Genomic DNA, 14,961 nt, shown 5'->3' on the forward strand with positions numbered 1-14,961 from the left:
AAGGGATGAGAGACCATGTCAAAAACTTTGGAAAGGTCTAAGAAAATGGCAGATACAAAGTTATTATTATTCTGGTGTAGATTTACCTCATTGGAAAAAGAGAGAAGAGCAGTAGTGGTGCTATGGTGTGGGCGGAAGCCATGTTGAGTGGGGGAGAGAAGGTTATGTGAGCACAGGAATTCCATAACCTGGTAATGAACACATTTTTCTAGAAGTTTAGGTAAGGGAGAAAGTATGGCTATAGGCCGGTAGTTGGAAAAATCATGTGAGTTACCACCTTTATGTAGTGGTATAATGTATGAGATTTTCCATAGGTAAGGTACATAAGCTTCCTGAACTGATCGATTGATAAGTATAAATACAGGGTAGGATACAGAGTCAGCTGCTATTTTTAAGAGGTTAGCAGGTATACCATCTGCTGCAAGAGTGGTAGGCTTCAATTTAAGGATGTGTTTTTTAATTTTGTTTGTAGGAACAGGTGAGAAGACAAAGGAAGGTATGTTGCTTGGGTATTTGGTTGAGTTACATGGTGAGTTACACTTTGTAGTGGTGAGTAGGTCATTAGTTTTGGATAGTTGGGAGGATAGCATGTTAACTGAGTTTTTGAAGCGATGGTTGAGTTGTGAAGCTATGCTATTGTTATTGTTATCGGGGGATGTAGGGGTAGGGATGGTTATTTTACCAGATTTTAACAAAGAGTTGATGGTGTACCAGAATTTTTGGGGTTTTTTGAATGTTTGTTTTGCTGACCAAGGAAGTAGTTTTGTTTATCTAGTTTAGTTTGTTTTTTGGTTAGATTCCTAAGTTGTCTATAGTGTTGTTTGGTAAGGTCAGAGTTGTCTTTTTTTCCATTGCCTCCAGGCCTTGTCTCTAGATTTAAGTAAGGTTCTTGTCTTCCTAGTTAGCCATGGAGCATAATTTGCCTTTGCTCTAAAACAGTGGTAAATTTATTGTTGAAATAGTCAACTGCCTGATCTAGGTCTAAGGTTCTTAGAGGTTCCCAGTTACATTGTTTTAAAATATCATTTAGGTGCTGTGGATTTAAATGTTTATCATCCCTGACCTGTCTATAGATTATGGGTTTAGGAATGTTGGTTTGTTTCCTTAGGAGAAAAGTAGGGAGATGGTCGCTAAATCCATCTGGTAGTAGTCCTGTGTGGTAGTAATGTTTGAGGCTTTTCACTAATGTCCAGTGAATAACAGATTGTCTTTGAGACTTTTTGTCTATCCTGGTGGGTTCTGAATAAGTTGAGTAAATCCCTAGAGATTTATTTGATTGGTGGGGTTTATGGAGTTATAGGTTAGCCAGTCAGTATTTAGGTCTCCTGGTAAAATAGTCTCTTGAGGAAAGTTTTGACTAAGCCATTGAAGAATTTCTTCTATGGTGAGAGAGTTATTTCCTGGAGGGATATAGCTACAGAGGATGTTGATTTTTTCATCATTGTTTAAAGATAGGTTAGCACCAATGATTTCATCATTTTGAAATGTGGGTATGGGGACTTGGAGTAGCTGGAGATTAAGTGAGTTTTTGAATAGAATTGCAACTCCACCTCCTTTCCTACCAATTCTGTCTATCCTTAAGATATTGTATCCTGGTGGAAGGACTTCAGTATTTGGGATGGTGGGTTTTAGCCAGGTCTCTGAAATAGTAAGTACATCAGGGGTGTGGTGTGAAATAAGTGCATGTAGGTCAGGGAGTTTGTTAGAAATACTTCTAGCATTAAAATCTATGATCAGTAGGTCAGATTGAGTTCTTTTTGGTGGGATAGATTGACTTGGTCCAGGGTTTGGGTGTATATCTCCTGCTATAAGGAGTATTATGCTGAGTACTAGAATGTGTTCAGTAATGTGTGCTATCTTAGATATGGCTATATAAGGAGCTTTTCTATAAAAAGGAGTTAGTAATTGGGACTTGTTAGTGTACAGGATAATGTTATGCTTAAATAGTGTAGCACAGACAGGAAAGTTAATTGGGTTTTAGTAGGTGTTAAAGTATGTGTAGTATGAAAGGAAGTAATGTGTATGGGGATGGCAGTTTGCATGGATGTAATGTATGTTAGGGATATGAGTGACAGTAGGAGTGATGACAGAAAGATAAGCATATTGGGGTATAATTGGAAAAGGTGGAGTATAGGCCTAGTTGCGGGGAGTGTGGTGTGATGTAGTAAAAGAAAGTGAGGGACAGGAAGTGGTTAGGAGGAGTGGTAGACTACACAGAGAAATCTGATTGGTAGAGGAGAGTAATCAGGAAACAGTGAGTATGAATAAATATAGATGATGTGGGGGTGGGTGGAAATTGGGGGTAGGGTATGGGAGCAGAGTGAGCTGAGTGGAGCGAGGTGAATGGAGAGGGGACAACCCAACCGCAGTACTACAGAGCCAATCAGTATGTGCTGTTTATGTAAGAACAGGCACAAAGTATGCTAGGGTAAGTATTTTAATTATTTAAAGTTGCAGGTTATTTGCTGTAAACTATATTCAGGCTAACTTTACAGTAAAGTGACCATAGAGACTTGGGTGATACTAGCTAGTGCTGCTGGTTCCTGGGGAGGCTATAACAGATTAAACTCCTTGGTTACAAAAGGAAATACAGAAAAGTTGTTAACCTCATTTCCCTGAAAAGGAAACCTTGACTGCAGAATGCAGAATACAGGTGAACGCTGCTATTAGAATAAAGTATTTGTAGTATTTGTACTGCAGCAATCTTCTAGCATTGCGAGCCCTTCAAAGGGGAGGGCTGGGGTAGCTGAAAGAGACCAAGATTAGTACATAGTTTCCCTGAAAAGGAAACCTTGACTGCAGAATGCAGAATACAGGTGAACGCTGCTACTAGAATAAAGTATTTGTAGTATTTGTACTGCAGCAATCTTCTAGCATTGCGAGCCCTTCAAAGGGGAGGGCTGGGTAGCTGGAAGAGACCAAGAAGAGTACCTCGTTTTCCCTTAAAAGGAAACCTTGACTGCAGAATGCAGAATGCAGGTGAACGCTGCTACTAGAATAAAGTATTTTTAGTATTTGTACTGCAGCAATCGTCTAGCGTTGCGAGCCCTTCAAAGGGGAGGGCTGGGGTAGCTGGAAGAGACCAATAATAGTACCTTGTTTCCCTGAAAAGGAAACCTTGACTGCAGAATGCAGAATACAGGTGAATGCTGCTACTAGAATAAAGTATTTGTAGTATTTGTACTGCAGCAATCTTCTAGCGTTGTGAGCCCTTCAAAGGGGAGGGCTGGGGTAGCTTGAAGAGACCAAGAATAGTACCACCACCACCGGGTTTCACAAGCACTTGCATATGAGATAGATTTTTTTTTTAAATTTTCCTACATTTTTGTTTTAGTATAATAAAATTTATTGTTTAAATTGGTATATATTGCTAAACAGAAGAACAAAAACAGTTAAAACACAAATCACTTAGAAAATCAAATCAAACAAATGTATAACACATTACACACACATACGATACACACACACACACACACACACACACACACACACACACACACACACACACACACACAGACACACACACACACTGACAATAATGTCTGGACTATAAAATGTAAACTACTGGAGAAGGTTTCATAAATTACCATTACATTCTGTTGTTTACTGGTTACATTCAACTGACTTCTTTGTAATCTGCAAGTCAATGTCTGATCTGTCATTTTGATTTGGATGTGCACAGCCAAATAAACACCAGGAACAACGTTTGCTGGCATGTAAATTTAGTTGAATGTTTATACATTTATTCTCTTGTATTTGGCTGTGCCAGAGAGTCAGGACATTTACGTTTGCAAACATTTATGTACTAATAACAAACTATTGCTCACTTCTTTCTTTGAAGTTTGGCCTAAAATAATGTTTTCTGTTTTAGAAACTGTGACTCTGGACACATTACTGACACTCAACATCTGCAGTTTAATTTATTATTCACATCTCACTAACCTTCTTTGCTATCATTTTACAATATTCATTTTGACTACTATCATCTTTGACAGTCAACATTACTGAGTGCCTGATGTGGTCCTGATTTTTGATTTCCTTTCTTTCCAATCTGGTTATTATAACATTGTTGTATTTTACCTGTTCTGTGCATAGCTCTCAAACCCTCAGAATTAAAAATCGTATGTTTGGCCTCTAAAAGTTAAAGAAGAGGATCAGATAGGGTAGCACTTTCTTATTTTTCACAACGGAAGGTCTTTATACACTAGACACTATAAACTTAGTGGTAGCAAATCTTTGTATAGGCAAAGTTTATGTATTTAATAAAGTATTTACTCAAAAACAGGTCTGATTTTGTGAGGAACATCTCAAATCTAGAAAGAGCAATGCTAAATCTGAGAGTCAAAATCAAAGTGGTATTCCTAAATCAGGGTACTTGAGAGTTATGTTTCGGCAACAAATTCTATGTAAGTGATCATGTTAATAGGTTCGCATATCCTTAGCATCTGCAGTTCAATCACTATTCTTAAAAATGAATGTGAATTATTTTATTTGTTGATCAGGTAATCATACTAAGCACAAGCCTCATTTCAGTGGGAACCTAGGCACACTGTCTGGTTTGTCCAGAGTCACATGGTATGCAAATGAAGGCTAAGGAAATCAAACACTGGAGTACAGGATAAACTCATTAGCAGCACTTAGCTTTAATTGTCCAAATTAGCTGCCATACTGTCTGTGGAATGGACTTCCTATTTTGCCATAGCATTATCTCTTCTCTCTTAAAAAAGCATTTTGCTCTGTAATACTTCTATTAGTAATGTGGTGTTTAACTTCGTAGAGGTACCTTCTACTTAATGAATAAATAAATTTCTTGTAAAAATGATCATACAAACCTGTACAACACTCATCTAAAGCACTGGAACAATTAAATATTGCAACATTAAAAAAAAACTGTGGAATATGTAATGCAGTTAATATGAGTAAATGAAGGATATTAGTACTACACTTCAGCAGTGTGCTAGTTTTTAAGGAGGGCCACACTGCAACACATTAAAACTTAACATATTTTTCCAGCAGTTGTCAGCTGGTTGGAGTGGAGCACTGATCCATAAGCATGCTTACTTTTTGCTTCCTCATGTTCTTTTGCTCTGTGATTAGAGCTGCAATTCTGTGCCTCGCTGCATACACCTCTTGTGGTTCAATGACATCTGGTTGGTCATCACTGGTATCAGATTCCTTCTCGCTGTCATCTTTGAAGGTCTCTCTCCTCATTTCCTCCCTCCACTTCTTTATTGTCTGCATTTTCTCCTGTTCCCAGCTTAAAAGTTCAGTAAAAAGGAACATTTTAAAGGTCTGAGTATCAGACTGCTGTCTAATCATCATCATCATTATTACCATCATTATTATTTTGCATCTTCAAATCCATCTGTACATTGTACTATTGGTTACCCAAATAGAAGAATGTGATGGGCCCACAGTTTGCATTTTAATGATTAGTGTTTTGCAAATTATAGAATGTTATCATGAATGTTATTCGCCATAAGCTTTGAAGCCATCTCCTAATATTTAGCTACCTAGTGATAAGTGGAATACCTTGAGAGTTATATAAACCTGTGTTCTCCTGGCAGGAAATCAGGTGGCCCACCTAGACTGGCCATTTCACAGCTTACCAGACACAGTGCTGTCTCAATTAACAGGTCATCTAAAGTTTTCTGGCCTTCACTAAAACTGCTTTGTCTGCTCTCAAAATCTCACGTTCCCTAAAATATTCCGATCTTATTACCACAACAAAAGGAGAGCTATATTGTGGCAAACTTCTGTTTCTCAAACTCTTTGCTTTGTAAAGAAAAAAAAAATAATTAGTTTTCAGTGCAATTTTCATGTCGCACATTTTTTATGTATGTAGCTTTTTTTTCCTTTGAAAGGTATCACATTCCTGATTTTTTCTGCAAGATGCACTTAATGTTTCTGTCATCTGTCTTTTTGTATTTCTTTACTTTGTATATTTAATTTATCTATCAGTTTATCTATACATACATTTGCTTAGTTGTAGTATTTAATTTCTGACAGGATGGTCAGCACTGCAGCATAACACACTGCACCTGATGGAATCACAAAAGCCTGAGTTCCCAATACCACTACCATGAAGGGTATTACTGCAAATAGAAAAATGGAAATTGGTAAAGACATTTTTGAATATGAAATTACAAAATAAACTATACTTTCTGCATTTTTTTGTGTTAGCTTTTTCAAAGAGCAATGTATAGAAAGAAGTACAGCAATGCACTTGTATAATAAAAGTCCCCCCCCTTACTCCCCCCCACATACACTTATCTTATGTTAAAAAAAAACATGCATTTGATATCTTTAATATGCACATTCAACATTTAGGTCCACACAACACAGCAAGCATTTCTCTCTCTACATTTATATATATATATTAGAGATATATATGTATATATATATATACATATATATACATATATATATATATATATATATATATATATAAAATATACACATTTATATATATATATATATATATATATATATATATATATATATATATATACAAATATACATCTTTATACACACATATATATAAAATCTAGGTGTGGAGAATTTAATAAAGCAATCTGACAATAATATAAATAGTTGTTGTTGTTGTGTCTTTTGGCTTATCCCGGTTAGGGGTCGCCACAGCGGAACTCCGGTCCGCTAATGTTTGGTAGTGGATTTTTACATGCCGAGTTACCAGCCTTGACGCACAACCTTCAACGAAGGCACGCCCATTCACATATGCCTCCACACAGAAGACGTTCTAGCTGAGAATCAAACGGGACAATGTCTTGCTGTGAGGCGACAATGCTACTGCAGCACCACTACCAAATAGTAAACATGAGAAAAAATGCAGGATGTACTGAATGACTTGTTGGGCTTGAGATGGCAAATTCTATGAAAATGAAAACCTCATTTTTTTCTAATATTTAGATATCCTAAATGTTGAGTTTTACCAGTACCCCCCCACCCCGCAAAAATAAATAAATAAATAAATAAAAGGAATGGAAAATCAGTGTCTCTGGATCTGTTCAGGTACCTATGTGATGGGGTTCCTGCAGATGGCAGCATTTGAGAATGACCACTGTTCTTATTTATTTATTTATTATTTATTTATTTACATTTGTTGACCGGGAGTGTCCGACTGGACCTAGGTCCATTTTCAGTGCAGGCCTGGGGAGAAAAGCTCCACAGTTAAAATAAACAGACAGTAGTTACATTGGATTACATAGTGATTAACAATTTAACATATCAATTACTTACAACATATTTACAGATAAAGAACATAGTACATCAGTAGACAACTAGAATCTTTATCTGTGAAGTACATAACAGACATTAACAAATGTTACAATAAGAAGTTCCTGCTGTATAATAAGTACTAGGCTTATGAGCATCTGAGCTTGCTATAATCAAGGTAGTTAGTGGAGTGTAAATAAAGGTAGTGGTTGGATGGGGTGGGTGATATTAGAATGGGAGTTGCAAGGGCATAGCCTTGCTTATAACAGAAAATAGTGAGGCATTCCATATTATTTACTAGTCACTATAAAGCAGTCTAAGGCACTGATGATGAGGACCTGTCAATAACTTGGCAAATGTAATTCAGGGCTCTGAGAAAGCACTCACAAGTGTGGCACATTCCAAATTTCCAGGAACATTCCTGGGCAAATGCAAGTTTTTCCTGGGACACAGTACGAGGAAACCTTCTTAGCTCTGACTTCTGGGTTTACAGCAGTGATGCAGTATATATCCTGAATTACAGTAGTTCACTACCCCTGAATATATGAAACCAACAGGTGTACTACGTGCTACAAAACTACTTTTACCTCTAAGGCAAGAGTCCCGTGTTGTTGTTGTTGTTGTCGAGTGGTTCAGAGAACACTATGCATTTAGGGAAACAACATCTAAAGAAGAAGGGCAGTGAGTTCTAATACAATCCTGTGCATCATCCTTTATTATTGTGTGTGGATGACTTGTCAGTGTAGAAATAGAGAGAGGTTTAGGGTCATACTGGCATGGACATGTCTACTGGTAGAATGCTGATATTCTTGACGGCCTACAAAGTTTCACTGACATGTCCACCAAAATATAGTATCCTTATCCCTTTCCAGGCACATTAAGGGCCACATCAGTTATAGTACCAGTCTCCTGCAGTATTCTGAAAAGTAGTAAGCAAATTATTTTTCTTGATGTCATTGCAACTCTAGTGAGTAGGCTGGTATCTCTATGCATCTGCCATTGACTGCACTCACTCACAGATGTACCCTCATTTCAAACATACAGGAATACAGTGACATCCACAATCATGGGCACATTTCCTAAGACCGTGTCAGATTAGTGATAGCAGTGTAACTGGTTACAAACGTCTCTGTCCTTTTTATTTCATCTGTTTTCACTTTAAGTGGTGTAAGTTAACTAGGCATTTTTCAGTCGTGACCCAGGAAAATTGTTTTGCTAACAGACTTGCTCAGTCCCACAGTTCTAAATCAAAGACTGAGGGAACTGAATATATGACTGAGGTTTTCAGGTGTCCATAACTTTTACCTAGCTATGATATGCTGCCAGATAAAGTTGATACTATAAGTTCACGGTACACCTAATCAAGATCCTGCGTCACTGCTACCAGTGGGCCTTCATCACATACACAAGGGCAGTTTGTAGTTCCAGAAAGAAGGCTTGCTTCAAACTGTGCATTCATTAAAATATATACTGTTACCATCCCTAACCATACATCCAAGAGTGCTTTCAAAGCAATAGCCTAGATTTACTAGGAAAGTGAGTCAGCAACTCATGCCAGTGCTCTTTCTGATTCCAGTCATAATACTGAAAAATTTGTTTATTTCAGTGGGTCCTTTGTTGCACTACATCAGTTAATACACTGCACACTCTGTGGAAAAGTGACCACAGAATGAGTGGGATTTCAACTTGAGGTAGCAGTGCTGTGTGTACTTCTTTAGGTTTAATACTGGCCACTGAAGAGGATTAAGTAGTACAGGTTTCTTTCTAATTCATTCCTTTGCATCATAAGTTCCCAAGTAATCATTCTGTTGTGATATTTTAAACTACTGCATAAAATCTGCTGCTGGTTTATGGCTTTGAATAGCTACATATCTCACCATGCATTTCTAACTGTGTCAAAACCTATTTTTACAATTTTTACACATAGATCTCAGCATTGACATGTCAGCCTATCTTTGAACTGTCTCTCTGCCACTGCAACACACTGCCAGGTCTGCAACTGATAGGTGCATTATGTCAGCATCCCACTAGCATGACCTTTATCTATGAATCACACTAATGACATGTCCGACAAATAAACACAGTAAGCACATCCATTTTTTATAACTGCACATTGTGCTTATGAATACGATTAGCCTTGCAATACCCCTACAGTGACAAAACTACACTATGAGTAAATGGAGATAAATCTGATTGTTAATAGTCTGTAGATAACATAGTTTGTAAACTTCTGAAGTTGTTTAGTAGCATAAAGACACACCAACTAATAATCCACAAAAAAAGAAGAACCGAGGTCCAGATCTACTCAAAAGTACTTTTTATTGAGCACTTTTGTCTCACTAATGGAAACTTCCTCAAAATAATCTATTATTATTAGTTTAGTAGCATATTCCTTGTCACAGAGTTAACTGGTGAGGAAAAAACAATTTGCTATCCACTCATCACTTGCTTCCCACATCTTTAAATTTCTTTAACTCTTCCTTTTGCCTACTTTGATCTCCATTTTTAGAGCTACTACTTTCACCCCTTTTATATATTGTTCTTACAGATGCCAGTGTTTTGTAGGACAAAACAGCAGAGAGGTGAATGTGGGGGCAATGCACACACTTTGCTTGGGGCTCAATAATGTACCCCGTAGCTATAAATAAGTTACTCCTTACCTAGGCTAACAAAGTAAAACACCAGGTAAGTTACAGATGAAGCATTGTTCAACTTTGAATTAATGAAAATATTGCAGTAATATATATTGTGTGAGTCAAATATACATTTAGGTAAGAAAAAAGTTGAACTTTCAGATGGAATAAGATATGAGCAGAACAGACTATTTTCACTTTTCCCAAAGTTTAATATGACTACTTCATCAAGAATCAGAGCACTGCACAGACCAGGTTAGCAGACAGTATACTTACTCTGCAATTGTTAGAAAATGCCTTGACAGCTCAATCTGAATTTCCATGTAGTTGTTTTCCAGCTCCATCAGGCTGCGACGGACAGCCATCTGTTTTTCAAAGGCTCCAATCAGCTGTTCTCGCAGCCGATTCATCTCCTGCCGATCAAAGTGAGAGTTGTGCAGCTGGACTTCAGCTAAAATGAGACAACCATCAATTCTATGCATCATAGAAAAACAAATTACACACCTCACTACATATAAAATTTGAAATTATGGGTGAGAGTTTGATGTTCTTTTTAATCATATAGTAGCTTCCATGAAACCGTGGAACTCATAAACTGCTGTTTCTTCCCCAGTTTGACTCCTGATCTCTACCAAGAAAAAAAAAAATCTATGTCATCAGAGTCATAGGAAGGGTGGGGCAGATGGGAATCCAGCCTTGGGCAACAAGCTATATGAATAGCATCTGGCTCAAAATAAGTTCTGCAGCACTTTATCTACAACAATTCATGATGACTGTGTTCATGATGCAGGTTTGCTGGTATATGTTTCAAATCTCCTGCATTTCAAAGTGGTCAGGAAACTAATCATATTCAGTCTCATCCCCACAACCTTATCTCCCTGCAGTTTAAAGTAAATAAACAAAAACACATTATCTCATTTCACTTCTGAAGAGGGCATTTCACATGGGATTCCTTTTTAAGGATAAGTAGAAATGAATGGGAGACCAGCATATATGTTCTAATGTTCTGAACTAAGGTGTATTCATGCATGTGGTGAGCAGTAACAACATATATGCACATCTACCATAGAAATGTTTTAATAATTAACTGCATGCAGTGCAGATAAGTAAAGAAATAAAATCCACATAGTTTGTAAGAGCCTGTTAGAATGCCTCAAGGATAGTTCAGTGTTGGTGCTGTTACTTAAGCTAGGCAATTGATTCAGTATTCTTCCTACTGTTTTTACAGGACTAAGTAGACTTTAAAAGTAAGATTGGTAATGACAGATGTTAGTGCTTACAGCTGCATCCTCCTGTCTTCTGATTCAAGTTAGACTCCAATCTAAAACATTAGGCGAACAGGTGCACGAACTGAGTGAAAGCGCAGCGCATGTATATGATCATTGTTGGCCACTGATAAAACTTGTTGGGAGGATAGCAGACCATATCAATGTCATATGGAAATAAATAGAAAACAAATAAGTATATGATCTCTGTTAAATGAGCTTCAATATTGGTTGTTGTGGGCAGAGCACTAATCTGAGAACATACATTACTTTGACCAATATATCTTTGATTTTCTTCATAACTAGAAGTATCGGACGAAAATGGCTTATTTTTGGTGGGGCTGATTATGTGTGAATGCTAACAGTATTAGTATAACTGTTAAGTGATCACTGCTGTGTCTTGAGGGAGCATATACATCTGAGAACAAGTTGAAATATATTACTGTCTTCATCATTTACTTTACTTTTATAATATTCAAAGAAAAAGTACACATAATAAGTGGCTATCTTCTTCCCCCTTGGTAGGCAAACTGCATGTGAAAATAAAAGGCAGTTCAATAATCATTATTAACTGATCACTGATATGGCTGTTGGGAGCAGTGCATGTTTTTCAGCAGCAAAAAGAAATACATTACTCTGTCCATTATATCTTTCAATTCCTTAAAAAATCGATTATCAAAATTATACACACAGATATTGTTTGACTTTCTTGTGTCTTTGTACAATAATATAACTGCCATAGGCATGAAGTCACAGTCTGTCTATATTTGTAATACTTCTTATGGGAGCCAGGAGCAGCTATTTGTGGTGGAGATGTGCAGTAGTTTTATTTTACTGTTAATTAGGAATTGGGCAGAATTGGATTAGTAAAGTAGAAAAAAAGTGCAGTAGTGCAACTAAAGGATTCCAATTACATGTTACTTTACCTGCAAGTTTGGTTGGCATTGTGGAATTATTATTAGTAGTAGTATTAGTATTATTAGTATTATTACTATTAATACTCTATGCAATAAACCCCAAGTTAATGAACCTGCCAAAAAATACTGGCCTCATGTCATTGCTCATTCTGTGAAGAAGAAGCAAAACGTAGGGGAATGGAATGCAAACTGAAGGCACATGGGATGAAATTGAGAACAAATAAGACAGTTGCAATGGCAGCAAATGGGTAAATGAGAAAAACTGAAAATCGAGATAGAAGGGAAAACAGTGGAACAGGTTAAAAACTTCAGCCATCTGGGAGGGGTGATTGAGAAGAAGGGATGTCTGACTGAAGATGTCAAAGCTAGAATGAAAGGGGCTATGACCAAGTGGCACAGAGTGTCAGAGGTAGTATATAACAGAAGAATTCCAATGAAGCTGAAAAGTAAGGCATATAAAGTAGTTGTGAGAACAGTATTACTGTACAGTACAGAAACCTGAGAAATAAAGGCCGAGCAGTTGAGGAAGCTAGAGGTGATTGAGATGAAGTGCCTGAGATGGGTGATAGGATGTACACTGTGGGGCAGATAAAGAAACAAGGACATCAGAGCTGAAGCCAAAGGAGCTCTAATTGCAGAAACGGTCAAAGAGAACACATTACGGTGGTTTGACCATGTGTGCATGAAAGCAGATAACAATCTGATGAAGAAGACTTGAGACAGACAGGAAGAAGGTAAGAGGAAAGAAGGGCATCCAGCAAAGAGGTGGCTGGATTGTGTGAGAGAAGACCTGTGACAGTCAAGCATGAGTATCACAGAAGGTAGGAGAGTGACACTGAATTGGGAAATATGGCAACAAGTGACACAATACCCTGCCTCCATGCAGAAAACAATGGGAAAAAAGGGGGTGATGGTGATGATGGTGGTGGACATAGTGGAGTCTTGGATGTGGAAAGGCTGTTGAGGGTAACCACAAAGTCATTCATTCAATTACAAGTATTATTCTATGGTATTGTAACTACCATATGTTGTCTCTTTATCTTCCATAACTAGCAAATATGTTTTGGTGGGTGCTGGTAAAGCAGTGTATGGTACAGAGGCCACTTTTAGTGGCTGACCTGGGAATATACAGTCTCAATTGTATGGCAATTAGTAGAGCTCTTTGCTACCTATTACAATGAAGCAGACACATAACTATGAAAGGCTGAAGGGGGTGGCTGCTCCAGGCAAAATCTATCAGTGGTCAGGGGATGTGATTGACAGGTAATGGTACAGAAGTGCAATGCTGCATTTACTTTATAAAACTGCAATGATATTGTGTCTTCACAAAAGAGTGTTGATACTACATTTGTAGTCACACCTGAAGAGCTCCATGTGTGGAGATTTAACCGCATCAAACCACGTTACATTTGCGGCAAGTAGCTTGCTACAGTTTTCCAGCAGAAGACCTCTATTTTGGCTCAGTAATTTTGAGTTGTTAGATGTGCCACATGACACAGCTACAGATATGCATTAATGGGTGTATTAAAGAGAGCAAACATTGTCAGTAAAGTACACTTGTACACACTTACTATAAATACAGATGTTCGAGTGCACTCATTGTTGCAGTCCTAACTTGTGAGATTTCCTGAAATGAAAGCCCTTGGCCTGCCTGACTACCAGAGAAAAAATCTCCCTCCTCCATGGGCTGGCAGAATTCCTGACTGACATCAGTATGCTTGGGTATATAGGGAGCCAGACAACATCATGATATTAATTTTTCTTGCCCCCTTGAAGGTAGGAGCCCCAAGATGGGTACTAAAGCAAAGGCCTAAGACTGTGGCCCTGTTGTTGGCATTAGATGGAAAATCCTTTCCATTTATCTGAGTAGGATTTCCCTTTACTAGGCTTTCTGGCCTCTTCAAGGATGTCTTGAACATGCTTGCTTAGGGCAGGCTTGGTCTTGGGTTCTGTGGTCATCCAGACTGGGAGTTTGACTGTTTGCAGGATGGGGTGCACAATCCTTCCTTTGTCCTGAGTCAGAATGTCCACCCTCTGAGGTAAGTGGCATGGATTCTCATTGCTTAGGTTTGTGATGATGTGAGGAATTGCCAGCTATGCCAGGAGAAGTAGGGCAGTGGATGTTTAATATATGTTATCAGTAGTGAATTACATTTCATTTGTATATCAAAGTGATTGTACAGGTGATTGTGTTGAAAATGTATTTGTAAAGTTGTTTGTGTTAAAAATGTACCAACAGTGGGTCCTGCTGGACAGAAAATAAATAAACCTGTATGTCAGACTGTATTGTATCTGTTGAAGTGAATATATTGTAAAAAAGGATACTGGAAGAGAAGAGATTAATTTCAGTTCAACTAACTTTGAAAAAAGTCTGAAAGCAAATTACCTAGTTTTGACCATAACAATTGTATCTTACAGTTCTGACTGCAGCCACTGATGAAATGTCTGTGAAAACTAGGACTAGGTATTTTACTGTATTGTCCTTAGGGGTGAACTAATTGCTACCCTGGAAGGGTGGAAGTTTTAAAATGGTTTTATAGCTTCCAGATGCTATAACACATCTCAGCAATATCTATCTGTGTGTATGGTAACACATATGTGCTAAATTCTGGTTCAGTTTCTAGCAAAAGGGGTAGTGTGGGAACCACAGTCAGATGACCAGATGTATGTGATGTCATTTTGTAATCCAGCACTGAAATTATGTTTTAATACTAGATGAGACAGAAGTCTCAGAGCAGTCTGTTTTTGAAACCTGACCAAGAAGGAAGACCACTCACCCACTTAATCTTGCCTTGCTTTGGTATGTAACCAGGGAATACTAATTCTTTAGATCAGTCGGAAAAATATAGTGAGATTAGTTAAGTAATGTTTTTCTGAATTTGTGTGACTCTATCTGTGTTATTTTAATAT

At 37.7% G+C, this 14,961-nt stretch overlaps 1 protein-coding gene across 2 annotated transcripts in view; it reads right to left on the minus strand.

Moving 5' to 3' along the window:
• The window catches only part of KIF19 (kinesin family member 19), a 1,202,512-nt gene that overhangs the window by 212,064 nt on the left and 975,487 nt on the right, over positions 1 to 14,961 (minus strand). For both annotated transcript variants that reach the window (XM_044085136.1, XM_044085135.1), the window contains exons 11-12: positions 10,146 to 10,320; positions 5,062 to 5,257 (exon numbers count right to left, since the gene is read on the minus strand). In XM_044085136.1, the coding sequence (XP_043941071.1) occupies positions 5,062 to 5,257; positions 10,146 to 10,320 (371 nt within the window). The remainder of the gene's footprint in view (positions 1 to 5,061; positions 5,258 to 10,145; positions 10,321 to 14,961) is intronic.

Source organism: Protopterus annectens, chromosome 10.part0 (genome assembly GCF_019279795.1).
Source record: "Protopterus annectens isolate FY-2018-M chromosome 10.part0, PAN1.0, whole genome shotgun sequence".
Lineage (NCBI taxonomy): Eukaryota > Metazoa > Chordata > Ceratodontiformes > Protopteridae > Protopterus > Protopterus annectens.